Source organism: Chamaea fasciata, unplaced genomic scaffold (assembly GCF_029207755.1).
Source record: "Chamaea fasciata isolate MVZ Bird 193981 ecotype frontalis unplaced genomic scaffold, bChaFas1.0.hap1 SCAF_7, whole genome shotgun sequence".
Classification (NCBI taxonomy): domain Eukaryota; kingdom Metazoa; phylum Chordata; class Aves; order Passeriformes; family Sylviidae; genus Chamaea; species Chamaea fasciata.
The window spans coordinates 901,316-928,577 of record NW_027094092.1 but is presented as its reverse complement, the minus strand read 5'-3'; the positions used below and the strand labels follow the sequence as shown (position 1 = coordinate 928,577).

The window sequence follows — 27,262 nt, the reverse complement described above, 5'->3', positions numbered from 1 at the left end:
GCACCTGCTCCCCAGAGCCAGGTGACCTCCCTGGGACGTACTGCAGCCCATCCTGCCATGGAATCTTGCCTCTGGGCAAGTTCCACCCTGGACAGGGTAACCTGTTTTCCCGCCGCTCCGGAGGGACGGGCCGGAGGAGGCTCTCCTCCGGGGGTGTCCCAGAGAGCCCCTTGCCGCACCAAGCGGGGCAGACCCGGACCTTGAGGAGGAGGCGGTCTGCTCCCGGGCGGCATGGCCCCGAGGTGGAGCCCATCTGAGGGCAGACCCCGGTTTGGAGAACACGGACCACTGGGGCAGATCCCACCGGGATGGAGCACGCGGGGGACGCACGGTCCCTGGCACAGCCCCCGCCGGGACGCCCGCCTCGGCGCCGCCCCGGTCCCGCCCGTCCTTGTCGCGGCTGCTGACGCCGGGGGCGGCCCCGCGCCCGCCCCGCCCCGCCCGCCGGACCAACTTCCATTTTAGGTGCGGGAGCGGCGCGGGCGCACGGCGGGACTGCACCGACCCCGCGCTCCGCGCACACCGCCCCGCGCCGCCCGGCGGGACCCGGCCTGACCCGCGCCGCCGCCGCACCGGGCGCCCGCCTCTCTTCTCGCCTCGCCGCCGCGGCGGGACCCGCGGAGCGGAGCGGGCCGGGCGGCCGTGCCGCCGCCGCCGCCGCGGGGCGGGACCGCTCCCCCTCGCCCGTCCGCCGAGGAGCCCGGCCACGGTGAGTTCCGATCGCGGCGTCCGTGCCGCCGCGCAGGGGGCGGAGGGGCGGCAGCGGAGCCGGTGCGGGCCGGCGCCTGCCGGGCGCCGCACGCCCCCGCGGCGGCGGCGGGGCGGGCCGGGCCGGTCGTCGCCCGGCGGGGCCGGTTCGGGGCTTGGCCGCGCTCTCGTGCCGGGGCCGGTCGGTACCGGGCCCCGGGAGCCCCGTCCTGCCCGGGAGCCCGTGCCAGGCGCGACCGCGCCCCGCGGGACCGGTGGGGCGGCGGGGCCCGGCCCTGGCGGGGGCGCTGGCGGCGCCCGGGAGCCCGCGGGGAGCGACACAAAGGCGGCTGGGCTGGGCGGCCGCCCCGCTCCCCGCCCGGGGCCGCCGCCGCTCGCCCTGCCCGGAACAAAGGCGGCCCGTGTGCCAGCTTCCCGCGGCCGGCACCGGCGGGCCCCCTCGGGCGGGGATCGGGGCTGGGTCCCTCGGCGGGGTCTCGGCCGAGGCACGGCCCGCCTCTCCGGCTCTGCGTCCGGCCCCCGGTTCGGCTCTGCCGGTCTGCGCGGGGGCTCGGCGCCCGGTGTGTCGTTCGCCCGCGCCTTTGTTCTGGCGGGGAAGGGGCCGGTGTGCCCGGGGGGGTCAAGTGTGCGGGTGGGGCTGCGGCTCCTCCTAATGGAATCGCTCTGAGCTTCAAAACAGCCCGACGGGCCCGTCCGCCCCGGCTCACAAGCGACACCGAAACGCCTCCTGAGGAGGCAGGACGGTGCCGGAGCCGGCCCTGGGGGTCTGCTCAGCCGCCGGGTCCTTCTGAGTCTCCTTTGGCCACACTGTCATTTAGCGACAGCCCGGCTGCCTCTCCCCTACCCGGCGCTCGTCGTGCCTTCTCCGGTGACCTTCCCCGGCATCGCTTTCCCCTGCACCGTGGGCATTCCTGTGCCTCCTCGGAGCGTTGCAGAGAGGAGACTTAGCTCGGTGTGAGAAAGTTTTGGGCTCTGAGGGCTGCTGGCATCTGCGAGGCACCCGCGGGCTGGCAGAAAGGAGGTGGGGCACCTCCGTTATGGCCCTGGGCTTTGGGCGAGGGAGCCTGGACAACAAAGCTTCCTCTGATTGTTGGAGAGAGGGGTGGACCTCCTGGAGTGCCTCCCTCTCTCTCCACGGGCTTGGTGCCCTTGCCCTTACAGGGACACAGTGACGATGGGGCTCGCGGGGCGTTATCTGGGGGGCCTGGGTTGTCCTGTGACCGGCTGGAGCTGGAGGCTCCTCTCCCAGGGTTGTGGCACCCAGGCTTCTGCTCAGCTCCCGGTGAGCCAGACAGGAGCATCTGGGCGCATGGAGCCTTGTGATGGTATTGAGCTGCAGCTGCCTGTGGTTTCACTGGTGCCCTCCCTGCCTTGCACAGATGCTTTTGGACTTGGCCGTCCGGGTCTTTGGTTTGGAGAACTGAGCTTGTCCTCAGCTTTGCAGGCGTGCTGGGATCCCATAAGCCGCGCTCACAGCTTGTGTTTGAAGTTGCCAACTCTGTGCTCTCTCTCCTGGACGTGGCAAGGTGGGGTCAGCAGATGGCTGGTGACTCCCAGGCTCCTGCCTCTGCTGGGGCTCCTGCCAATGAAGCAGGGCAGTGTCCACCAGGTTGGTGGGAAGAGCCTAGGCAGGACAATTGTTAGTCATCTTCCCCAGGGTTACCTTGTCTGCTCCATCCTGCTCCCAGGGCTTTCTTGAGGCAGGTTCTTTACCTGCTGGTGTCTGGTCGTGCTCTGTCAACAGCAAAAAGGCACTTTTTAAGGATCTGCTCTTCCACTTGGCTGAGTTTGGCCGGACTCTTGAGTGTGCCGACTGTCCTTTGCCATGTGCAGCGTAGCTGGAATCTCGCGCAGAACCTTCCTGGAAGCGGTGGGAGGATGAAAGCGCTCGCTCAGTGGAGCGTGCTGGGCTTGCCTGGGCTGCCGCAGAGGGGTGAGCCTCCTCCCTTCCGACGCAGAGGTCAGCGCCTGATCGTTGTGGTTGAGGAGCCCTTGAGGCCATCCCTTCCCTAAAGATGGGCTGGGAGTCAGATGAATGGTCCAGCCCAGACCGCGGAGCCGGCGTCTCTGCCTGGATTGCCTCTCATCTCTTCCCTCCTCCAGCCTCTGGCACGGAGATAAGACCTTGGCCCATTGTATCTGCAGTGGAGGTGGCTTTAGGACATCCAGAAAATAATAGTGTGGCTTGGATCGTGCCTGGAAGGCTGTTGGCTTCTTAAAAATAGTTCACCAGTGTCTGTGGCCTTAGGGGGAGAGTGCTGGGTAAAGCTCTTGGTTTCTCTTCCCAACAACCCCTCATAACTGTCTCTCATTTACTGCTGGCAAGGACGGAGCCCTTTCCCAAGACTGTGGTGATGCTGTCTCCAGGGAAGTGCAGAGCTTTCCTGGCTCTGAACACCCATGAATCTGCAGCACCGTGGCTGTGTCCCATCCCTGCCTCGCTGACAGAGAGAAGCGGAACCCGGAGCTGGTTTGGGTCAATAGAAGACAACAGCTGTTGCCTGGAAGTGATGACAAAACCCGAACCTGGGCAATTCAGGCACTCCTTGTGTGACACAGGGCTTGGCCAGCGGAGGAGGTTGTCCTCTGGCACGGAGTTCAGGAATGTGCCTCAGTGCTAGGCTGTCGGAAAGGGGTTGGATTTACGGGCTCTCGACCAAAGTCCTCGAGTTCTCCGAGGTGGCCACAGCTTTCTCTTTGCTTTACATCATCTGAGGAGGAAATGGTTTCTTAGAGCCAGCTCTTGTGCTGGAAACCCCCAGCAGCAGGCTGATGAGTCTGTCCAGCTCCTGCCTGTCTTGTGCTTTTTGCTAATCCGCCTTCCTTCCCTCCAGGAAGGCTGCTGGTGTTGGTTTGGCAGAGGAGTGCCTGTCCCTGTGCCCTGTCTGGTGACTTCTGTATGTGGGGCCCGGCCTCTGGATTAGTGTGCTCTGCTGTGTTCCCGTGTGCCCTCCGCCCATTTGGGGGCTTTGGGGTGGCAGTGGTTGCCAGTGCGTGTGATCCCTCTGTTTCCCTTTGCCTGTGGAGGAAGCAACTTTTCCCTGCGAGGAATACTGCTTCCTTGCGGTGGCCTGTGCAAGGAGGGGTGAGGTGAGGTGGCTCCGCTGGGCGTGGGGGCAAACCAGTGACTAAGGAGCACAAGCTGCCAGGCGTGGTGCCAGGATGGGCCAACCCTTAACCAGGGTGCCTGTCACCTTTGCTTTCGTCTGGTCTTCCCAGCCTGCGGCAGCTGCCGGTCCGAGGTTGGCAGTGGAACATCTGCTGTGTACAGACCTTGGACTGAGGTGGGAACGACTGGTGGGTGCCCAGGAACTCGTGCCGGTGTCCCTAACCTCGTGCCGCAGGTCCGTGGTGACTTTGCACTGCGGCACTCTTAACCCGTGCAAGAATGCTTGTGCCAGTGCGGGCCTGAGGACCTCAGCCAGGCTTACCCCATGCTTGATTTTAGCAGGCCTGTGCCCAGATACTTGCTGGTGGGATGGGGAATTTCTGCTGTGGTAGCGGTCTTGGTGGGGTGCTTTTCCAGGTGTGCCTGGCTTTCCGGCACAAGCAGAGTCCAGGAAAACTGGGATAGGGGCCAAGCCTTTGGAGGAGCTCTTCTATAGCCTGGCCAGGGTGGCGGTGCTCTGGAAGCATCTGCAGCTCCAGGGCTTGTGTGAGATGCCCCTGGGTGGGCTGGGGTTGGTGGCAGCGGTGTGCCGGGCTGGCGTGTGAGGGCGGGAGCTGTTCCCGTACCTCTGTCCTGGTCCTGACAGCTCCTGTTCCTCTGGGCGTTGGCCCTGGTCACAGCAAACGCTGCTCAAAGTTCACTGGCCCTCCTGGGCACACCTGAGCTGTACCTGCCACTGCTGGCTCCCCGAGGGCTGGGCTGTGGGCACCAGGCATGGCGAGAAAGCAGCCGGAGCGGGCGATGGGAGGGCAGCTCTCTCTTCTCCCCTCGTCTCAGCTTTTGCAACTGTGAAAGCACCTCCTGCCTAGGAGAGTGCTTACCTGGGGGAGGGAGCAAGGTGGCCCCACGTGTGTGAGCTGGATGGCCTTGGACTGGATGAATATGGGGAACTGGTTCCCGCCCTGTCCAGAAGGAGGAAGGCGTCTCACTGTCCCCAGACGATCCGTTTTCCTCTCTCCCCCGTCTGGTGTGGCGCTGGGGCTGGTCTGTTCCGAGAAGAGCCGCGGCTCTCTCAGCTGCTTCCCGGTGCTCCCAGCCCCGGTGCTGGCCCAGTCGGAAAGGGGAGGCGGCGGTGCTGGGCTGCGTGTGGGTATCTGCCGTGGGTGGGAGGGAGTGTGCGCGGAACTGCAAAGACGAGTTTTTCCGACCTGGAAGGGTGGGTCACCGGGGCTGTTTGCATGCTGCTGGCAGGCCCCTTGCCCAGTGGAGTAACACATTCCTGCGAGCGTGTTGCGGCATGCAGGGCCGCTGCTTGCCATGCTTGGCTTGGCTTCGGGCAGGCCGGCTCGCTCCAGGGGGAGAGATGTTGTCCCCCTCCTGCTCTCCGGGGTCTGAGAGGGAGGAGGTGGAGAGTCCAGGGTGTCTCTGGGAGAAATCCTCTCTGTTGTGGGGAGCCTGCCTCCTCCAGGTTGGCTTTGTGCCATTCTTGCTCTTCTCTTTTTTGCCTGTTTTTAGCTCCAGAGCACACTGGTGTGGCGGAGCCACCTGCTCTCCCCTCATCTCTGCCCGGGGTCTGTCTCCAGCAGCTGGCTGCGGTGGAAGACCACTCACTTCCCTTCTCTATTCTCCTTCTGGGAGCAAGAGGAGCTGCCCTGTGAGGGGCAGGTGGATCGGCCTGCAGAGCAAAGCTGTGGCAGCAGTGAGAGCGCTGAGAGCACGCCTGCTTGGCTTCCCAGGGGTGCCCTGTCCTGCCTTCAGGAGCCTTGGCAGCCCCACAGTGTCAGGGAGCTCTGAGGAAGTTGTGCCGACAAGGAGATGAGGTGTGTGAGGGAGGCTGGAGAGCTGGCTTAGGGGGCAGACATTGTGCTGGGGTTATGGTGTGGGGGCTGCCGTAGCTCTGCAGGTAACCAGCCCACCTCTGGAGCATGCCGGGCACAGTCAGAGCCTCCTGGGGTTGGAAGACAACATCTTCCAGCCTCTCCTCATAGGATGCTCCCAGCCCTGGACAGGAATGTGATAGCACTGTGGGTGAGGAGCCCTCAGATGTGTTCCCTGGAGGCAGACTGCTTCCGGACAAGCTGGACGGCCAGGCTTCTGGTCTCCTGGGTGGGTCATGCTGACCTCCTGGCGGGCACAGCCAGCCGAAGCTGGGCTGGTGGTGGTGCCCATGCCTGGCATTCCCAGCCTGGTTCCAGATAGTCTGCATGCAGGCCAGGGGCAGTGGGGAGTGGCCCTTGGCAGGACGTCGTGTTTAGAAACTTGCAGGAAAGGGAAGCCACGATGTCATCTCCCGTCTGACCAGGAAGCGCAGGTTTCCTTCCCTTCGGCTCACACAGGAGCCTGGGAAGGTGCTTCTCAGTGAGAGCGTTGGGGGTGCAAACAGTTTGGGCAGGGGGCTGCGGTCGGATGGAGTCCTGCTGGCCCGCTGTCCTGTTTGTCCCTTGCTGCTCTGTGCGAGCGCTGGCTCCTGCCAGCCCGTGTGTGCATCCTGTGGGCCCTTGGAGCGCTCTGGGGGGCTTGCTGTCACCCTGCTGCAGCACCCCCTTTCCCCACCTCCAGCCGTGATTCACTGCCCGGCTCCTGCCTGATGCTTCTCCAGTGGCTTTCCTTCACCCATTCATTACAGTTCTTGGCAGGGCCCTCGGAGCCATCTCCGGCAGAGGCACGCGTGCAATTAGAGAGCCGGGCACCTGATGAGGTCATGCCGAGCAGCGGGGCCGGGGCTCTCAGCCCAGCCCCGTGTGGTTTGTGCCCTGACTCAGCCCGTGGCCGCCCTACCTGCTCAGGGAGTCCGGGCTGGCTGGAGCGAGGGGGGGCAGGGGGTCCCACTCCTCCTGGGCCGCTCCCTCAGGCCGGCTTGGCTTAATCTCGGCAATTCCCTCCTGGCCACTCCCTCGCCAAATGCTACTTCACCTGTTTGCTCAGTGTAGGGAGGGGAGGGTGTCTCCTCGGGAGGAGAGAAGGGTTCCCTGTCGGCCTCGGGGGTGCCTGGGTACCCTCTGGATGGGGAGACCCCACGTGGGGGTGCTGGGGGGCCCTGTCTCCAGCCCTTCTCCCCACTCCGGGTCGTGGTTCCTTGGTGATTTGCTCCTGCTGGAAAGGCAGATAGTGCTGGCTGCCCCCAGTGGTGCGTGTCCTGTGCTGCTGCCTGTGAGATTCCCCTGTGCTTCCAGACCCTGCTCCTTTGTCCGCTGGTTGGAGCAGGGCCTGGAAGCCAGGACGGGTTCCTGGGGCTGCAGGTGTAGGGCAGGAAATGATCTCAAGTGGCTTCCTTGGGAAGAGGGCTGTGGGAAGGGCTCTATGCCCGGGAAGGGTCCCAGATCCATGTGTTCAGGTGCTGGGCTGGCACAGGTAGCTGCAGGTGCTTGTGCCCATGGCCTGATGAAGGGAGGCTGCACCTAATCCTGCTGGGAATGCTGGCCACCAGACTGTGGCCTCTGTGCTTGGGCACAGTCAGCAGCACTTTGGAGCTCTGGAGTAGCTCGTGTGCCCCTGGGATGGGGAGCCGGAGAGAGCTGTTTTCCCCATCTGCCGTGCCCTCGGCATGGGCACGCAGCCTCGGGTCTCACTGAGAGGACTTTGCTCCCTGGACTCTGCCAGTGTGGCCCTTATCTCTGGTGTGTTTGTTTTCCCTGCGGGAGAGAGGCAGCCGAATGGGAAAATTCAGCCCTGCAGAGGGTGGGGGGACGGGTGAAGGGCAGGGACATTGGCGTGGCCGGAGCCTGGGGGGGCCACGTTGACCTTCAGCCCAGCGCCAGCGTCCACTGAGCCTAGTGGCCGTGGGGACAGCTCATGCCCCCCTTCGAGGTGGCCACTGTTCCTCGGGTGGAGCGGGGGGCTGCTGCCTCCCCCTGCCCGGTAGCCGCTGGGGTGAAGCAGGAGCCGGAGCGTGGCCTGCCCCAGGAATGCTCTGGCCCCATTCCCAGAATCCGGCGCTGGGTGTTTGTTTGCTGCTGCGCCCCCGAGGTCTGGTGCTACTGTGACAGGAAGCGGGGACGCCGGGGGGAGGGAGGCCGGCCGCCGGCTGGGGATGTGCCTGTGAAATCCCTTTGTCCCTGCCGAGCGCTCAGCTGCGAATTCCCACAGCGAGGAGAGAGCTGCCTTTGTGCTGCTGCAGGGCTCCCGACATGCGAATCTCCTGGGCCTGCGGGTGTGAGCCGAGGGGTGGCAGGGACCCTGCTTGTTACTGTCCCCAAGGTGGGGACCCTCGCGGCAGTGCCCCGTGGCAGCAGGGCTGCTGAGGTGTCGGGAGGCAGCAGGATGCTGCTGGCAGGAAGGCTCTGGCCCTGTGGCCATGCCGCTTGGGGGCTGTGGGTGGACAGAGTCTCTGCCTGGAGCCCAGCGGCTTGGCTGCCCTCCTGCGGCCCTCTCCTCCCTGGAAATTCCCAGGGAAGCTCATCTCCCTTCCTCTCGCCATGGTGCTCCATCCAGCCGGGGCAGCGGGTCGCCAGCTCCCCGGCTCTCCCGGAGGGAAGGAGCTCCTGGCGTGCTGTGTCCTGGCTGTGCTCGGAGAGGAGCGTGGCCTCCGGCGTGCCTGGGAGGACAGCTGCCCTGCCGCAGGATTGCTGGCATTCCAGCAGAACAATCCCGGCTCTCCGCAGCCGACCGCGCATTGCTCCGTGCTCAGCTGCCTCGCTCTTCGCCCTGCTGGGGTGGCACCAGCCCGGTGACCTCGCGCAGCCAGGGACAGATCCCTTCCCCAGGGGATTGCCCGTGTTTCACAACGTCCGCTGTGTCCAGACCCGTCCTGCAGGCCCGATGGGTATCTCCGTTCTCAGCCCCCTGTCCTGGCTGAGGGAACCACGCTCCGGCTTCCTCCTGCTTCCTCCCCTCCAGCCCCACCCTGCCCTTATCGCTGCCTCCTCATCCTGCTCCCTGGCTGCCGGCCCGCTGCCTTATAAGGTGCGATCTTCGCCGGGCTTGCACCTCCAGGTGACTCCCCTCTCCCAAGGGAGGCTTTCCCAACCCATCCCGGCTACGTGGCCATCATCCCCGGCACCGGGGGCGGCAGGTGAGGTAGGTCAGGTGGCGATCCCAGTTGGACCAGTTGGGTGTGAAGGGCGGAGGAGGAACGGCTCCCTGCCTGTCCCTGCCCGCGGTGCCGCTCCTGGGTGTTCACCCGCCGGGCTCCTGCCCTGACCGGCACCCGGGGCTCGGCTCCCCCTGGGGAAGGTGGGGCTGGGCCGGGGCAGGCGGGCGCCCGAGGCGGTGTCCAACCTGCTGCCGGCACAGCCCTTTGCTGGCCACCTGCCAGCCTGCCCAAAGTCCGCTGCGCTCTGTGACCTGCCAGCTGGAAGAGCCCTCCTGGGAGTCAGGGAGGCAGCTGGAGCCCAGGGCAGAAGGTGGGGAAACCTGTCCCCTGATGTAGGATCTGGCAAGGCCAGGGTAGGCTGGGGGAGTGGGAGCGAGGGGCCTCACACAGCCTGGCAGCAAAGATGTGTCAGCCTGGGCCGGGGGTCCCTCAAGGGTGGGCTGCTCTGAGGTGATGGCTGTGGGCACCTTCCTGCCTCTGGGACTGGGAGAGAAACAGCCACAGCCAAAACTCTCCTTCACCTGCGCAGGGATATGGGATCTGCTGCTCACCATCAGCTGTCCTGCTTCCCCCCATGGCCTGAGGGCTGTGGGCACTCTGGGCTGGACACAGGAGCAGGTGAACCTGGGCCCGTGGTCTCCCCTCCCATGCCCTGCTGCCTTAGCCAGGCTGAGGTCTAAGGGTTGATGTGTGAGCCTGGGCCCTGTGCTTGGCATGGGGAAAGATGCCAAGGATGCCGGCTCATTTATTTTTTAGGTAATTGAGACTGACCAGAAACCTGTGGTGAATTAGCAGGGCTGTGGGCCTGTGCAGAGCAAGTGCACTGCAAGCACTCGGACAATTGCAGGCTTGAATTATTGATGGAGTTTCTGTTTTTTCCTAAGTGCATCATGATAGGCAGCTGGAACCAGGAGAATTTGTTGCTTCCTCTCTCCCTCTCTCTCTGTCTCTCGGATGGGGTCTGGTGCTGAGAGCTTTCAGAGAGCGGGCAGGCAGCTGGCTCTCCTCGAGCCCCTGGGCTGAGAGAAAAAGGCCAGTTATTGGAGTGGAGTTGGGGGCTGCATTGCAGAATTCCTCAGGAGGCGCATCCTTCTTTGTCAGCCTGGCAGGTGGGTCTGGCCCAGGAGCCCCGCAGGGGATCAGCCAGCCTGGATGAGGGGCTGTGTCTGTCCTGGCTCTGATGGAGCTGGAGAAGGGTTTTCCTGGTGCTTCGTGGTGTAGGGGGCTGTCAAGAGTGTCTGGCCATGGTGACAAACCTTGCCATGTGCTGGACAGGTGTCTGGAGGTCACAAGCCAGCAGTGAAGCTGTGTGAAGGGCTGGGACATGGCAGAGAGAGCTGATGCAGTTCTGTTCCCCCTCCCTGGTGACAGCAGCACGATGGCAGTGAGCACCTGGTGTGTCCCTTAGCAGGGTGCTGAGCCAGGGGTGATGTGGCAGAGGACATTCTGACTTTGTAGGTGCTCGGGTTGAACTTTGCCCAAAGTGTTCTGTGCTGAGGCAGCAGCCTTATCCCCAGCGATCCCAAGACCTTTGGGTGACAGCTCTCCAGGGATTCGGAGCATGGAGCAGGGCTGGAGCAAGTTGTTGGAAGAATCCACGCAGAGGACTGTGCTGCAGTGGTGCTGCCTGTCAAGCCTCCAGCCTGAGTCTTATCTGCCGGATCTTGTCCGTTTTCCCTGGCCTGTGGAGTACAATTCCCCATCTGCTGGCTTGGTCTGGGCCCCGGGGTTAATCTTTCCGTGGCAGACTCCAGGAAAACACTCCTTGTCAGGAACCTTCAAGGCCTGGACTCCATCCTCTGGCAGAGGAGGGTGCAGGTGAACTCTAGGTGGGTATGTCTGTGGTTTGGCCCTGGAAATTCATTTTTCCAGGCAAAGGATTTTTTTTCTGTGGGAAGGCAGTTCTGCTGGAGAAGCTGGGGTGAGAGGTTTCGGAAGAACCCGCCATGTCACACTTGGCTGCAGCAGAAGAGCTGTGGAGGCTTTGGGGTGCCTGTCCAGCTGTGTCCAAGCCTTTTTCCAGGTGGGAAGATCGTAGTGGGGAAGCTCCATGCACACAGGTGGGCTGGCAGCTGCCTCCTGGCCAGCAAGTGGGCTCTGCTCCCAAGGCTCCGTGGCATCTCTCCAGTGGACCTGCTTTGGCTTTGGGACCCGTGGGCACCGCACAGGGTGGGGTTGGTGCCAGGAAGTTGGGAGATAAGGCCAGGGGGATTTGGGTGTGAAACTTCTCGGGTCACTGCGTTGTTCCCTGGGGTCCCCTCGTACTCATTGCTGGGGGGGCAGAGAGGATTCTGCCCCTGGGGTGAAGCTGCTCAGGGCGTGCTTTGTCCTTAGGCTTTTCGGTTTGCCCCGAACTGAGCCAGCTGAAATATTTTTGGCTTGCTGGGGTTTTTAAGTGACGGGTGTGTCAGCAAGTGCCTCTCTCATGATGAAAAGGCTTTCATGAGCCATCCTTAGAGCCGGTCAGGGTCTGGCTCTGGAAGAATGCTCTGTAGTTGGATCTTCAGAGGCTGGGGGGGGGAAGCGGGGGGGAATGGGCGCAGAGCGATCCCTGGAATTTCACCCTTGCGGGTTCCTGTGTGCTTGGCTTTGCACTGTCACGAGTAGCTCACTGGCTGGAGGGAGCAGGATGCACAGCTGAGGCTCTCCCCTTCCTGCCCTCCCTGTCTCATTCCAGAGATGGCCACTGAGTGCCCCGGACAGCATCGGGATGTGGCAGGGGGTCCTATCCCTGAATGTGGGGCAGGTTCCTCACAGCTCGGGGGTGTAGGGCTGAGTTTGGGGTTTGTGTGCCAAACCCAGGGAATGGCCGTGCTCCAGCTGGGATGGTGCTGGCTGTGTCTGCAGGGACAGCTCTTGCTGACCTCCCTGGACCTGGCACTGCCTCTCTGTAATTATGTCTTTAATCCCAGATCAATGAAGACAATGGCTGGAATGAGGGTGGAGGGGGCTGGTCTGTCCTGGTGGTGGAGGAAAACAGGGAGAGACCCTGTTCTGCTGGCACTTCTTGCACATCATGGAGCCGTGTCCAGTGCTCAGGGCAGGAGTGAACTGGGTGGGCAGTGCAGCCCTCCAACACTCAGCCTCTGCTTAACGTGGCCTGATCCTGCTGGGAGACCCTCCTCGAACATCCACTGGAGCCGGAGGGTGCGGGACCTGTCCTGTTCCTTCCCCTGCTGTTGTGTTTACTCCCAGTGGAAGGGACGGGAAGGAAACAGCCTCACAGCTGCTCTGGCCCCTTATCTGGGGCCCTAACAGCCCTGCAAGTTTCATTGTTAGCATCCGTGTTTCCCAGCCCCATTCCCAGGGAAGGAGCAGAGGTGGGGATTTGGGGCTGGGGTGTCCCTGTGGGCCCTGCCTGGCAGCCATGTGGGACCAAAGGGATCTTCTGGGGGCTCCTGTCTCTGCTGTCCGTGCTTCCCACAGAGCCGGACCCTGCTAGTCTACACTTGCTGCAGGTATGGTCCTCTTCATGAGACCAGACCAGCCGAGTCTCTCCTTGAATTCAGGGAGCTGCCTCTGCCCTCCTGCGCCCTAGAAATCTGCCTCTTCTGCGCTGGGACAGTTGAGGGCCAGCCAGGGATCTGCTTGGACAAGGCCCTGTTGTGGAGGATCGCCTCTCCACAGAGGGCTGTTCCCCTCTCTTAAAGGATTTGCTGAAATACCATTCTGGAAACAAATCCCAACAAGCCAGGGGGGCTGCTGGCTGGGATTTTGGATGCTGCATTGCATAGGGTGCCTGGAGTGATAGGACTGCTCTGGGTCCTGCTGGACAACACTGGGATGTGGCAAGGACCTGCTCCCCTTCCATCAGGGAGCCCTGGAAAGGCTGAGGATCTTGTGTCCCTGCTTAAAGGGGGTGGTAGCCCACCAGAGATAGGGAGTGTTACTCAGGGATGAGAGTCGGGAGGTGTCAGCACTGTTCTGGGAGGCACCAGGCCTCTCCTTTGGAGAGCCCTGCAAATCTGCAGGGCCAGGTGAGCAGCAAGGGTCAGAGCCATGCCTGCATTTCCATACAAGGCTCGGGGAGCCGATCTGCTGGAAAAGCCTCAGGGAGTACCTGTTGCAAGGTGGGAGGGTTGGAAAGCTGCGTGCATGAGCCAGGAGTCATGTCTGGGAGCCTCCAAAAGCTTGCTTGGGCTCCAGAGGATGGTGGGCTGCGTTCTTCCTGGGGTGCATGGCTGAGCCGGGTGTGCCACGGCTCCTTCTCCTGCCGGGCACCACCTGGGCACGACTAGAGCAACTGGATTTTTTTATTGATGAAGGCAGATGAGAGTGGCAGTGACCAGATGGTGGAACGTGCTGTGGGTGCCCTCCAAAGCACCTGGAAAGCATCCACCCTGCGTGGCTGGGCTCTGTTGCGGCGATGCCACCGTGGCTGACGCGCCTATACCCGAGGGAGGCTTTGGGGAGCAGAGCCACAGGAGGAGTGAGGAGAGGTTTAACAGATCAGAAGACTTTACCGAGCTGCTGTGCAGCAGCCTGTGCTGCAGGTGGGGTCTTGGAGGGGCTGCGGGAGGTGGTGGGAACAGGGATGCCGCCTGCGTGAGCTCTCAGCCCCGGGTCGTCCTTATCGGCCCTCGGGGGCGGCGGCGCCGGGGAGCGGAGTGGGCAGAGCCGGCGTTGGGAGACCGTGGGAAAGCAGCCTCTGTGCTGCCTGCCCGGCCCGAGCGAGTCCCCACATGCCTGCCATGACTGCACAGCTTTGGGAAAACCTCTCGGGCTTGCAGGGACTCGGCGGGGCCGCGAGGGAGGGGTGGAGGGCTGAGCCCTGGCCGCTCCTCTCCGCCTCTGCTGTTTCTCCCGTCGGTGGGAACGGTGCGGGGTGCTGGAGTCTCCCTGGAGCTGGGGGGCTGTTGTGGGAGCAGCGCCGCGTTTGCCACCCCACCGGCCCTTCCAGACCCATCCCTCAGAGGGGAGGGGGTGGGAGAGAGGCGCCCGTTTCCCGGCTCCGTGCCTGCCCCACCTCCTGTTTAGGGGTTCTTGTGTGATTTTTGACCTGCTCCCGCTGTCCCTGCAGCTCTCTTCCCTCCTGCTTCCTCACTGTGGTGGCTGGGCTGTTTCTCCCATGACTCTCTGCGTCTAGACCTGGCTGTCCCGTGCCTTTGCCAATCAAACCTGAGCTTCCTCCTCTGACAGGTCTGTATGGAAGAACATTGCCTTTCTGTACCAAAATGTTGATTGTGGCTCACTTGCTGTTCCCCTTTGGGTGGGGGTGTTGGAGGGGTCCAGGCTGAAGCCCATCCCCAGGTCTGTGGGCTGAGCATCCCTGGAAGGAGAGCCCTGGTGAATACCTGGAGGGTGGTGAGTTTTGGCAGCGGTCAAGGGGACTCATGGGATCCCCTTTGGGGGGATCCCATCGCATTCCATCCCCTTTCCTGTCTAGGAAGGAGGTGTGGGGCCGGGGCTGTCTCCCCATCTCTAACTGCACCAGGGAGGAGGGAGCAGATAAGTGGCATGGCCCTCTCCCTCCACCCTTCCCTGGAGAAAGCAGTAGGATGTGGGTCACTTCTCATTCTTCAGGAGTGTCCCCTGCCCCACCCCAGGGACATGCCCTCCCCTCCGCACTGCCTGCCCACAACTTTTCCTTGCCCAGGAGGTTTTCCCTCAGCCCACAGCAGCTCGTCTGAACCTGGCTCAGCCCCAGCTGTTTGCCGGGCTGGGGGGAACTTCTGTCCCCACAGTTTTCCAAGCTTTAATGCTGGGACAGTTTGCATCTGAGTCCTGCTGCCGGACCCTCTTGCCAGCTCTCTGGTGATGGGTGGGAGCGGGTGTTAATGCCATAAGATTCCCCCCCCCCCCGTTCTGAAAAATCTGTCTTAATGAAATCAGTCTCTTCTGACCGCTCTTCTCTCCTCCTTTCCTCCCCCAAAATCATGTGCAGTGAAACGAGGGGCTCCTGCCCTTCTGGGTCATTTTTCCCACCCTCACCTTGACACCAAGCCGCCTCTGCCTGTGCCTCCCCGTGCCCCCCGCCCTGCCCACCCTGGGCACCCGTCACCCATGGACGACTCGGAAGTGGAGTCGACCGCCAGCATCCTTGCCTCTGTCAAGGAGCAGGAGGCACAGTTCGAGAAGCTGACCCGGGCCTTGGAGGAGGAACGGCGCCATGTCTCAGCCCAGCTGGAGCGAGTCCGGGTCTCCCCACAGGACGCCGGCCCGGGCTTGGCCAACGGCACGCTCACCCGGCGGCACCAGGTAAAACACCCCCTCGGCAGAGGGGCGTGCACGGGCTCCTGGAGCCCCCGGAGCTGCCTCCCCTCTGCCCTCCTTGGATACAGGAGCTGGAGGAGGGCCCAGCTGTTCCTGTGGCACTGGTGTACTGGAGTTGGTCTGGGGGTGTGCAAACCTCCCTTGGCAGACGGAAGCTTTGGGAGAGAAGCCAGCCTGGAGGGTCTTGCTGCCAGGTTGGCTCTGCTCTGGTTTTGGGAAGGTTAGAGGTTGGTTCTGCTTGGTTCCAGGGCATCTCTGCTCCCCATCCCACTCAGCTGCTTGGAGGGCAGCTGAAATGCTGAGGCTGTGTGTGTCTCCCTCTGTGTGACAAAAGGCAAATGCCTGGGGTCTGTCTGTCCCCACGTGGCCAAACCAGGGCTGGGAGAGATCTTCTCTACAGGGCTGTAAATGTGGTTTCACTTCCCTTGGCTTGAGGCGTCTCCTCACTTTCCCAGGCTCAGTCTTGGAGAGGGGTGCTCGGAGGGGCTGGTGTGTGGTGGTGTGCAGGAGCCAGGTGCCTTTCTGGCTGTGGAAGGTGGTGGTGCCAGGAGGGACCTGTGAGGCAGGGCAGGGTGGACAGGGGAAGAGTGCGAGTGTCAAACAGCAGCGCTGCGATCGGTCACCGCGCGGTTCTCTCAGGCCCGGGGGGGCCTCGGGGGTCACTGGCGGCTCCTGCGTCAGGAGAGGTGGAAGGTGTCCAGGGCCCTGCTGGGGCCAGGGAAGGGTCACGGCCATTCCATCAGGAGCATGCAGGAGAGCTGGGATGTCGGGGTCTCTCCTGCGACTCTTGCTCAGGCTGACCTGGAGGAGATTTGCTGCACGTGGCACAGACCCCTGAGGAGTGTGTTCCTCTGCTGGGGGTTCCCGTGGGGTGTGTGGTGGGTGTCTCTGTCAGATGCAGGAGCTGGGCTGCTCAGGGCCCTGCAGGGGAGTGAGGACGGGTGCGTGGGAGAGCAGTGTAGTGACAGGCCTGCTGCCCTGCTGTGTTTCAGAACGGACGTTTCCTGGGCGATGCTGACCTGGAAAGGCAGAAGTATTCGGATCTGAAGCTCAACGGGCCACAGGTAGGGGGAGCTCAGCCCTCTGGCTGTGGGCAGCCTCCTTCCTGGGGGAGGGTGTAGGACAGTGCCCCTGTGTCCCCATTCCAAATGGGACAGGGGGATTTGGCCTCCTCATGTGGCCACCCTGATTTAAAGGTGCCTTCTTCCAAAAGATATCAGGGCTCCCCGTGAAGAAAGCTCTCTTGTCCAGCTTACAGAAGGCACAGATTGGTGACAGGGCCTGACTGCCTGCTGCTTTCTCCCCTCAGGACCACAGCCACCTCTTGTACAGCACAATCCCCAGGATGCAGGACCCGGGCCAGATCGTGGAGGAGACGTACACCATGGAGGAGGACCCGGAAGGGGCCATGTCTGTCGTGTCTGTGGAGACATCAGATGATGGGACAACTCGGCGCACAGAGACCACGGTACGGGCCTGGGGACACCATGGAGGGACGGGGCGTGCTGGGGGACCTTGGTGGCTGGGTGCTCTGAAACGGTGTGAAATGTTCCTGAGGTAAAGTGCTGGGCTGGAATCTGGAGGGTTTTCTGATGTGAGCGTGCCCTGCGCGCGTGTCACCCAGGTGAAGAAAGTGGTGAAGACTGTGACCACGCGGACGGTGCAGCAGGTGCCAGTGGGGCCTGACGGGCTGCCTTTGGAAACGTCCCCCGTCACCAGCAACTACGTGCAGACCATGGACAGGAACTTCCGCAAGAACGGCAACGGGGGCCCCGGCAGCTACCTGGGCCAGGCGGGCACGGCCACCCTCCCTCGCAACTACCACTATCCCGACGGCTACGGCCGCCCCTACGAGGACGGGTACCCGGGCAGCGACCACAGCTACGGCAGCCTGTCCCGCGTCACCCGCATCGACGAGCGCTACCGCCCCTCCGTGGACTCCTACCGGGCCCCCAGCCGCCAGGACATCTACGGCCCGCAGCCCCAGGTGCGCGTTGGGGGCAGCAGCATGGACCTCAACCATTTCCACCCCGAGCCCTATGGCCTGGAGGATGACCAGCGCAGTGTGGGCTTCGAAGATGTGGACTACGGGCTCATGTCTGACTACGGCACGGCCAGGAGGGCGGGGACCCCGTCTGATGCTCGGCGGCGGCTCAGGTACGTGGCAGGAGGCTCTGGGGTCCCTTGAGCTTTACTGTCCTTGGAGGGAGGAGGACCGTGGATGCAACACTGTGAGCTGAGTCACACGCAGCTGGCGCAGGAGAAAACTTGCATCCGCTTCTAATTGTCCGCTTAATTGGTGGTTAAATCTGGGTGCTAATTGAGCCAGTCATCCTGCAGCCAGGAGATCCAGTGGGCAGCTGGATGTAGCTCCAGGCCCTTACCTCTGTGCCACCAGGGCTGTGTGTGCCCCAGCGTGGCACATGCCTCTGGGAGCGGTGCCTGTGTGGGTTGTGTGTCGCGGGCAGCTGCAGTCCCATGATTGTGCTCTCCCTGAGCCCAAGAGCAGCCCCGGGAAGGGGAGCTTAGCCCAGGCGGGGGTGAGCAGGCTCGGCCCCACAGTGCCCCGGGATCGTTGCTGCACAGCCCGACCCTGCCGCCGGGCAGGGAGGGAGAAGCTGCTCAACCTGTTTGGCAGCAGCAGCAGCAGCTTCTCCCCTTTGTGTGTCTGTGGTGACTCCTCCAGCCTGCTGGGCTGTGCTGCCCTTGGAGGCCAGAGCAGGCTCCTGGTGGTCCTTCCTGCCCTGCCAGGAATTCAGGAGGTCACCTGCCTGAGGCCGTGACTCCTGCCCTTGGTCTCTTGTGCCAGCTGTCCGTGCACAAGTGCTGCCTCCTGCTCTGCTCCAGCAGGGCATTGGCCAGGTGCTGGGGGATGGCTTTGGGGGTGGTGAGGTACCAATGGAGTGAGGGGCTGAGCCGGAGTCCTGGAGATGGGGAAGGGACTGTCAGTACCTCCTGAGCGCTCCGCAGTGGGCCCAGACAGACAGGTAAGGCTCAGCACAGGCAGCCTAAGCTTCTGGGACATAAAGGCAACAGGGAGAGACCCGGGGGAAAGGAGGCTCTTGCCAGCCCCTGTGGAGATCTGCCCGATCCAGGTGCATGCTGTAAATCCATTATAGCTCTTGGCTTCCGGAGGACCTGAGGGAGCAGCTTTGTCTGTCCTTGTGGCCGGTGCCAGCACAAGTGCTTCTGGGCTGTGGTGAACCAGTCGGGGCAGTTGCTCACCCAGCTGGATTTGCTCGGCCTCCCCGCTTTGTGCAGCTTGTGCCGGCTGGAGGAGGGCAGGCAGGGCTGCTCCAGGCTTCTCCCTCCTTGGGCGACGCAGGACAAGCCAGCGTTGGCAGTTTTGAGCCATGACCATCACGTCTCCCTCAGGGAGCATCTCGGGCAGAAGGGGTTACGCAGGTGTGTCCAACCCCTGGCTGCTTGTCCAGAGAGAGACTGTGGCTTGTCTGCATTCCCTGGGCTGTGTCCTGGGTGGCCTTTGAGACTGTGAGCCCTCTCTGCTGCGCAGGAAGGTGTCTGTGCTCCTGCTCCTCCGTGTCCTGGAGGAAGGGGGGGTTACAGGTGTCAAGTGCAGGAGCTGCAGCCAGGTGGGAGACTGGGTGGGGGGTGTGGGTCACTTAGAGGGAGAAGGTCAGCCCTGTTGGAGTTGCAGGAGTGGCTCAGGGTGTGAAAGATGGCTTGGTGGGCCCCTGCGCCAGCTCTCCCTCTCCCCGGGCAGAGCGATAAAGATCACAGCAATCTGTGGAATCCAGGCGCTGTTGAACTTGGCTTGTCCCCCACCTTCTCAGTTACCGTCCGCACTGGCTGCCCAGCTCACAGGAATGGGAACAGGGAGAGCAGCGTCTCCCGCCTCAGAGGTGTTTGTCTTGAGCAGGAGCCTGGCTGTTAACGACTTCCTTTGGGGAGGCAGCTCGCCAGGCACGCCGAGTCAAAGGAGCACCGCGAGCTGCGGGACGCCATGCGTGCTGGCTGCCGTTGGCTGCACAGAGCTCTGGCCTCTGCTCCGGGGCTCTTGTCAGAGCTTCCCTCTGCAGGGAAAGAGGGAAGGGGGTCCTTCCCGTTCCCTGCCAGCCCCATCTCGCCTGGAGGGCATCCGGCACCGCGGGAGGTGGGATCCTCCACAGTTGCAGGGTGGGATGGGAGCGCGGATCTTGGCACAGGAGTGGGATGAGCTGCCAGCCATGTTGGCTAGTGTCAGTGGCTGCGTCGCTCTCCAGCCTCGTGCTGCTGCTCCTCAGCACCTCGGAGGAGGCAGGCATGGGGCACGTCCCCACTGGAACCTGCTGGAAGCCGGCCTGGCAGTGCCTGTGGGTTGTGTGACTGTGGGAAAGGCTCTAAAGCTGGTGGCTTGGGCAAGTGCTGTACCAGAGGCTGTGGGAAGGGAAGTGGTGGCAGCAGCAGGACCTGCCGCCCATCCTTGTCAGGATACTCTGGGACAGGCGCTGTCTGTGCCTGATCCAGGAGCTCCGGAGGTGGCTGAGCAGCCCCTGGGGCAGGTGTGAGCTGGAGGTGGAGGTAGAAGCCTCTCCTTGGGTCTTGTTTGAATGTCCTTAGTGTCCTGGCACAGCAGGGGTGATGGAGCTGTTCCCTCCCATCCCTTTTTCTGTTGGAAATTGCTGGATTCCTCTGCTTGGGTGGGGGAAGGATTATAGTGCCAGTGACTGCAAAAATTGGAGAATCTGGCATTTAAGAGGTGTGTGTTCTGGGGGTGTGAAATGTCACTTTGGCATGCGGGGCAATAGTTACACTTTAAACTTCTGTGTGCTCGTTTGGGCTCGCTGCCAGTGCTGCCAGTCCGTGGATGAGCTGTTCCTGGCCAGGGCAGGGGTCTGGGACCATGGCTCTTCCCCAGGCCTGCCCCGGGAGCCGTGAGGTTGATCCTTCGAGCCTGTGTGTCTCTTGGTGCCCAGCTCGGCCTGTCCCCAGGGCAGCAGCGCACCTTGCCTGTGGGGCTGGCTCTTGCCTCTGCAGGGGTCAGAGACCAAGATCCAGCTTCATTCCTTCTGGTGGGCTGGAAGGGGCACTGCCTCTCCCAGAGCCAGGACTGTGCTCAGACGCCCTCTGCCCTCTCTCCTAGGAGTTACGAAGACATGCTGGTGGATGAAGTGGCCCCCGACCGGTACTACTGGGCCCCGCTGGCCCAGCACGAGCGGGGCAGCCTGGCCAGCCTGGACAGCCTGCGGAAAGGCGGCCCGGCCCCGGGGAACTGGCGCCAGCCGGAGCTGCCGGAGGTCATAGCCATGCTGAGCTTCCGGCTGGACGCCGTCAAGTCCAACGCAGCCGCCTACCTGCAGCACCTGTGCTACCGCAACGACAAGGTGAAGACGGAGGTGCGCCGGCTGAAGGGCATCCCCGTGCTGGTGGGGCTGCTGGATCACCCCAAGAAGGAGGTGCACTACGGCGCCTGCGGAGCCCTCAAGAACATCTCCTTCGGCAAGGACCAGGATAACAAGATCGCCATCAAGAACTGCGACGGGGTGCCCGCGCTGGTGCGCCTGCTGCGCAAGGCCCACGACATGGACCTCACCGAGGTCATCACAGGTAGCGGCTCCAGGGGAGGGCGGGACAGGCTGGCCCCTGGGGTGTGGGGTCTGTGCTCGGGGTCCAGGTGCTCACCTTCCGCTTGTGGCATTGCAGGGACGCTGTGGAACCTGTCCTCGCACGACTCCATCAAGATGGCCATCGTGGATCACGCACTGCATGCCCTGACCGATGAGGTGGTCATTCCCCGCTCCGGCTGGGAGCGGGAGCCCAACGAGGATTCCAAACCCCGCCATATAGAGTGGGAGTCGGTGCTCACCAACACCGCTGGCTGCCTTAGGTATGGATCTGGCAGAGCGCTGGCTTGGGTTTGGGCTGTTGCTGGCACCTCCAGAGGACTGTGGGAGCAGCTGCTCTCTCAAAACAGCTGCTCAAGCGGCAGACCTTGAGTTTGGAGGCATTTACCCTCAGTGAGGGGAGCTACAGGAGCTGTTTTCTCTCTTGGGCTCTGCGGGGTGTGGGCTGCCCCTCGCCTGCCCTCAGCTGTCTCTCCCACGATGGTTCTCTCCTGCCTGCCAGGAATGTGAGCTCGGAGCGGAGCGAGGCCCGTCGGAAGCTGCGGGAATGTGACGGGCTGGTGGACGCCCTGATCTACATTGTGCAGTCCGAGATCGGCCAGAAGGACTCGGACAGCAAGGTACCACGGCGGGACTGGTATTGGGAAGGGGAGGGCTTGCGTGGGGTGCACCTGGCACCTCTGGGCCAGGAGGTGTCTGGCACTCAGCCTGCAGTTTGGAGTAGGAATGTTGGTCCCCCAAGAGGGGTTGGGGGTTGTGGGTTGTGTCACTCGTCCCCACAACGCTCTCCCCTGGGTCAGGGCTTCTGGATCAGCCTGGATGAGGTCTTGGCTTGAATTTTCCTTGAGCTTTAAGCTGAAGGCTGGGCCGGGCCCTCACTCGCAGACCTGGAGCGCTGCTCCCAGTCTCTCAGTCAGACACTCTGGTTCTCTCCCCAGCTGGTGGAGAACTGCGTGTGCCTGCTGAGGAACCTGTCCTACCAAGTCCACCGTGAGATCCCCCACGCCGAGCGCTACCAGGAGACACCCCTTGTCCCCACCAACAACACCGGGCCCCACAATGCCAGCTGCTTCGGGGCCAAGAAAGGCAAAGGTTTGTGTGCCAGCAGCAGGGAAGGGAGGGAGGGGAACAGAGACAGGTCTTGAGGGTGGTCTGGGGTCTTTGTGCTGCTACTCGGGCATCTCGTGCGAAGCCTGAAGGGCAGCTTTCTCTGGAGGCGCGGTGATCCCTGCTTCCCTGCTCTGGGAGCTGTTGCTTGGCTTGCCCAAAGCATTTTGATACAAGCTGTGGTGGGTGTCTGTGGTGGCGGGATGGTGACGGGTACACGTCCACTAATTCCACGCCTTCCCTTTTCCCCTGTGTTGCCCCTTCCCCTTCCCTTTGCTTTCTTGCCAAATGATTTGCCCCATGATGCTGTCGGCACTTCCCTCCTCCCGCCTCCCCTCTCTCCTGTCCTTCTCTCCGCCTCACCAATAGACGAGTGGTTCTCCAGAGGTGAGTGCGCTTCTTGTACTTTTTCCGTGGTTTAATTGGGTGCTTTTCTCCAGTTCTCTTTGCCCCCCTCCCCAGCTGGGCACATTCTGCCTGCTGTGTGGCTAATGCCCCCAGTGTCCCCTCCTGTGACACACTGGTTGCTTGGCTTCAGCTCGCCTCTGGGCTTGTTCCTGCAAGTGGCGAAGAGCTGTTGGGCCAAGGTGGGTGGGGAGAGGAGGAGTCTCACACCTCTCCACTTGTCCTTCGAAGGTAAAAAGCTCCCAGAAGACCCTGGTGCCGACACGGTGGATTTTCCCAAAAGAACAACTCCAGCCAAAGGTATGCGCCTTGAGTGATTGTGCGGGGCTTGGGCGTCAGGGCGGCTTTTGCCACAGCAGCCTGTGAGAGGAGCTGTTTCCCATTGAAGTGAGCCTCTCCAACGGGCAGAAGCTGGGTTTGGGGCAGGAATGCCCAAGGGCCTGTTAAAGCATGAGCTCCGCCAGTAGTGGTGAGGATCTTGTGCATGGATGAGGTCAGTGCTGCTTCACAGGCAAATACTGCCCCAGGGGCTGAGGGACAGCACAGTGACACAGCCCTCTGTGGTGATCTCAGTCTTGCCAGCACAGTTGCCCTCTTGCCTGCTCTTCACTTCTGGGCATGAAGAACAGGCATGATTTAAAGCTAAGATCTCTGCCGAAAAGTGCTCCCCAGCCATGAGAATGAGGAAGGGTCATTCCCAGAAGCTTCCAGGGACAAGTGTCTCGCTGCACGTGATTCACAGTCCCTGACCAAACAGTGGCTGGGGTTTCTGGTACCCTGGGGGGGCAGCCTGTGCCAAGGATCCCACCCCCTGAATGCCTGAGTCGAAGCTTCCAGCTTCGTCTGCCCAGCAGTGCCCCTTTGGATCAGGCAGAGCCCTCGGATAAACCCTTCCTGTCCTCCTTGGCAGGCTACGAGCTCCTCTTCCAGCCAGAAGTGGTGCGGATATACATCTCCCTCCTGAAGGAGAGCAAGACTCCAGCCATCCTGGAGGCTTCGGCAGGAGCCATCCAGAACCTGTGCGCTGGCAGCTGGACGGTGAGTGCCCACGGCGCTGGCGGTGCGACGGGGAGCAGAGGGCCCCACCCGTGGGGGCCGGCAGCAGCGTCCCCAGCCCCGGGTGACGCGGTGGCCCTGTGCCTCCCCGCAGTACGGCCGGTGCATCCGCTCAGCCCTGCGCCAGGAGAAGGGGCTCTCCGCCATCGCTGACCTCCTGACCCACGACAGCGAGCGCGTGGTGAAGGCGGCATCCGGGGCCCTGCGCAACCTGGCCGTGGACCTGCGCAACAAGGAGCTGATCGGTGAGGACAGTCACGCTCCCTGTGTCCATGCAGGCTAGGCAGGAGCTTCCTGCTTCTCCTCTTGGCTGCTGGGGAAGCGCGTGGGCACGGCGACAGCCCAGCCTCTGTCTGCTGCCCTCACCTAGAGTAGGGAGTGCTGAGCTCCGCAGAGAGGGACAGCAAAACGGGTCAGCTGTCAGCGGTTTTCCCGTCGGTCCTGTTCCCTGTTTGCTGAGCCCCAGCTCTTTATCCTTCCCAGGCAAACATGCCATCCCCAACCTAGTGAAGAACCTGCCTGGAGGCCAGCAGACGCCTGCCAAAAACCTCTCTGAGGACACGGTGGTGTCCATCCTCAACACTATCAATGAAGTGATCGTGGACAACCTCGAGGCGGCCAAAAAGCTCCGGGAAACACAGGGGATCGAGAAGCTTGTGCTGATCAACAAATCTGGGTAGGCTCTGCTCAAAGGAAGATGCCGAGGGGTGGAGGGGGGCCTTCACTCTCTCTGGGTTTCCAAGCATTGCTTCCTTCGCCTCTTTCTAGGAACCGCTCAGAGAGAGAAGTCCGGGCAGCTGCCCTCGTCTTGCAGACAGTCTGGGGCTATAAGGAGCTGCGGAAGCCCCTGGAGAAAGAAGGCTGGAAGAAGTCAGATTTCCAGGTGTGGGGATGCCCTGTGGTGGCCAGGGCGGTAGGTGGGATCCTGCAGCAGGGTGAAGGGTGTTGCTGGAGCTTGGCAACGCTGGCCTGCGGCTCTTCACCTTGCTGGTGGCACTGGGCACCCACAGAACTGTCCCTGTGCTGTTTCTCAGCCGGTGGCTGGCAGGAAGTCTCTGCTAGGAACGCTCAGCATGTGTCCCACATGAGCATGAGGCAGGAATTTTGTTCCTCTAAGTGCTGCTGTGGCAGTGTTGAAGAACCGGGCTCTCCCACGCTCAAGTTTCCCTCCCAAAAGCAGGAGGGTTCCTGGGTGTGTGCTGGTGCTGGAGGGGTGGGATGTGCTGGTGAGGAAGGAACCTCTGGGCCCAGGGTTTGAGTGGTCACTGTTGCTGTAGGTGAACCTGAGCAATGCCTCTCGGACCCAAGGGGGGAACTCCTTTGATGACAGCACCTTGCCTCTTATCGACAGGAACCAAAAAACAGGTATGTACTTGCCTTCAGCACCTGTGCCCACCACCATCCCTCTGCCTTGTGGCAGGGAACTCGGGGAAACTGGCGTTTGTCCCCTCCCTGCTCTTCAGCTTTGGCTTCCCTGCCAGCCTCAGCTGCACACACAGGGCCGTTGGTATGGGCCTTGGGTGACTCTCCTGGCCATCAGAACCATCCGTCTGGGCCTTAGATGGGGCTGGCACTGTAGGTCCTGGGGTGTCCTTGGGTCACAGAGCTGCAGCGCAGCTGAGCCTGGGCTCCCCCAGCTGGGGCAGGGAGCAGTTTCTCTGTGGCTCCTGGCTGCAGGAACTGTCCCTGATGTGCTCTCCCATCCTTGTAGACAAGAAATCCTCCCGGGAGGAGATCCAGATGAGCAACATGGGACCAGGTAGGAGAGGGACTCCCCCTTGGTGTGTGGGGAGCAGGGCAGAGTTCACATCTCCTGCGGGGGGAGTGTGCAGCCCCCCAGGAGATGACATGACTGGCTGACTGTCCCCTCTCCTGCTGCAGACTATTCCACACTCAACGAGAGGGACCACAGCAGGACGCTGGACAGATCCGGTGACCTCGGAGAGATGGAGCCGGTGAAGGCAGCGCCGTTGATGGTGAGCAGCTCTCTTTAACTCGGGGAGAGTGGGATGGGTGCAGGAAATGCCACATCACTGTCCTGCCTGGTGGAGGAGAGGAGAGCTGGGCTCCACAACTAACACCCCCCCATGCCCTGGCCCCTACTAACAGCATGTGTCTGCAGCAGGAGGAGGGGCAGGAGCAGCAGGAGGAGGGGCAGGAGTCGCAGCCTGAGGTAGAGGAGGCGGAGGAAGATGCTGCTGTGCCCTCCCCCGTGTCGGTATGTCCCACGGTGTCGTCCTGCCCAATCTGACTGTGGTGACAGATCCTGCTGTGCTCTTAGGGGTGCTTGGCCAGCCAAATCCTGCTCCAATCACTGCTGCTGCAATCACTGGTGCTGTGATCCTGCCTCCGCCCTCACTCCCGCTCCAGCCTTTAACACCTGTCCCCCCCTCTCTCTCTCTCCACAGCAGAAGATCTAGCTGGCCTCCCTGCCTCTGCTCCGTTTGGGTTGATAATATATATATAAATATATAACTCTTCATGGTGGAATGGACCGACTTTTACCTTGTCTTATTGTTGGAATTTCGCTGGACTCTCTGTGCCAACCATCCAGCCAAACGCCTGGGCCGGGTCCCCAGGGCAGCCCGGGCCACTCGGTCTCCTCCGGGCCGCTGCACCTCCCTGTTCTGGGACACCACCACTGAGAACTCCTCCTCCCGTCCGCCAAGACCTCCTTCCTCCTGAGAGTAAAACCTTCCTGCCTGACTCTGCCGGATCAGCCGGCGTGGATGCTGCACACGAGGACTCGGATCTCTGCCTTGACTAGGAGCTGCCTTCTCTCCCACGCCTCCCCCCTGCTCCGAGATGTCTTGCAGGGACAGGGACTGGGACCTCACTCGCCGCCGCCTTGTTTTTGGTTTGGTTTTGTTGCCTATAGGATATATTTTTTCGTGCAGGATCACTCTTCAACCAGGGCCGTGGGGACAACAGGAGCATCCCTCCTCCCTGTGAGGGCTACAGGACCAGAGCCCAGGAGCTGGAGGCACGGGGGCCAGGGGAAGAAAAACCAGCAATGGCATCTCTTGCTTTGCTCTAGATGAGGCTTTGGGGGCGTGGGAAGGGGGATCCAGCTCTGGATCCTGCAGAGAGGGGTCTGGATGGGGCCCTGGCTCCCACCCGCTGCCTGTGTGAGGAGGATCCTTCTGTGAGGAAGGGGGTCAGTGCTGGGGCGTGGGCCAGGGTCCCCACGGAGGGAGGAGATGCGGCAGGGTTTTGGGGAGAGCGGGCGGCTCGGGGCGCACTGTGCCGGGCACCTGGAGCCGGGATCCCGCGGCGCTGCCCCGCTGACTTTCTCTTGACACGTGCCTTTCTTTTGCCACTGTGAAATAGCTCTTTGAATCGTACTGTCCGGCTGCTTCCCTGGGAAAGGGGAGTTTCCTGGGCTTCCAGCAGGGCTGAGCTCTTCCCTTCCCCGCTGGGAGCCTTACTGTCTGCAGTGGGGCTGGGAGCCTGTTTTGGAGGGAACCCAACCCCCGTGCCCTCGCTGAGAGGGTACAGGGTGCTCATCTGCGTCCTGGCCTGGGCTGCCATGGGAGTTGGGATGTGCTCCTCCTCCTCTTGGCTGTGGTGCTGGGGCACATCCATGTGCTGTGATCTTTCGGGGGCCTCTGGGGCTCCCTGTGCAACTGGAAGCTTCTGCAGGAGGCTGCAAACTGGAGCAGGAGCCCTCCCAGCCCGGGGCTCTCCCCAGGGCGGGCTCTCAGGGCACGGGGAGGTGGCAGGGGCAGAGTTGGTGCCTTGCTCCTGCCCCAATTCCCCCCCAGCTCTGGCTGGGCCTGCCCCACTTCCAGCCCCACCTCAGCTTGGTTAGGTTTTGTTCTGGGGTCTAACTCTTCTCTTTTCCTTTAAATATGTAAAACACTAATTCCTTTTTTAATTTTTAATTCCAAATGAACCAAAAAAAACAGCGTCCCCCTTCTCTCCTCCTTGGCCCTGGTGGGGAGGGGGGGCCAAGGAGGTGGGGAGGGGGAAGCGCCAAGCCGTTCCTCCTCTGATTCCTGTGCACACTCTTGTAACGCTTTTAAAACAAAATGATTTTTTTATATAAATAAAGTTTTTAAAGTGTGA

At 62.2% G+C, this 27,262-nt stretch overlaps 1 protein-coding gene across 9 annotated transcripts; it reads left to right on the top strand.

The window, feature by feature from the left end:
- The first annotated feature begins 464 nt into the window (after positions 1 to 464).
- On the top strand, positions 465 to 27,262 carry CTNND1 (catenin delta 1). Of its 9 annotated transcripts, none has more exons than XM_066187104.1 (21): positions 626 to 709; positions 13,870 to 13,988; positions 14,734 to 15,047; positions 16,055 to 16,126; positions 16,372 to 16,530; positions 16,687 to 17,219; positions 20,146 to 20,609; positions 20,706 to 20,889; positions 21,129 to 21,246; positions 21,565 to 21,718; positions 22,103 to 22,120; positions 22,370 to 22,438; positions 23,049 to 23,176; positions 23,289 to 23,439; positions 23,678 to 23,870; positions 23,963 to 24,077; positions 24,472 to 24,559; positions 24,906 to 24,953; positions 25,076 to 25,170; positions 25,317 to 25,412; positions 25,606 to 27,262. In XM_066187104.1, exons 3-21 carry the CDS (start codon positions 14,853 to 14,855, stop codon positions 25,612 to 25,614), a joined length of 2,889 nt encoding a protein of 962 aa, XP_066043201.1. In that variant the 5' UTR covers positions 626 to 709; positions 13,870 to 13,988; positions 14,734 to 14,852; the 3' UTR covers positions 25,615 to 27,262. The 9 variants fall into 9 exon arrangements, with proteins under 9 accessions (XP_066043204.1, XP_066043201.1, XP_066043200.1 ...); XM_066187103.1 differs by having other exon boundaries at positions 25,603 to 27,262; XM_066187106.1 differs by lacking the exon at positions 25,317 to 25,412.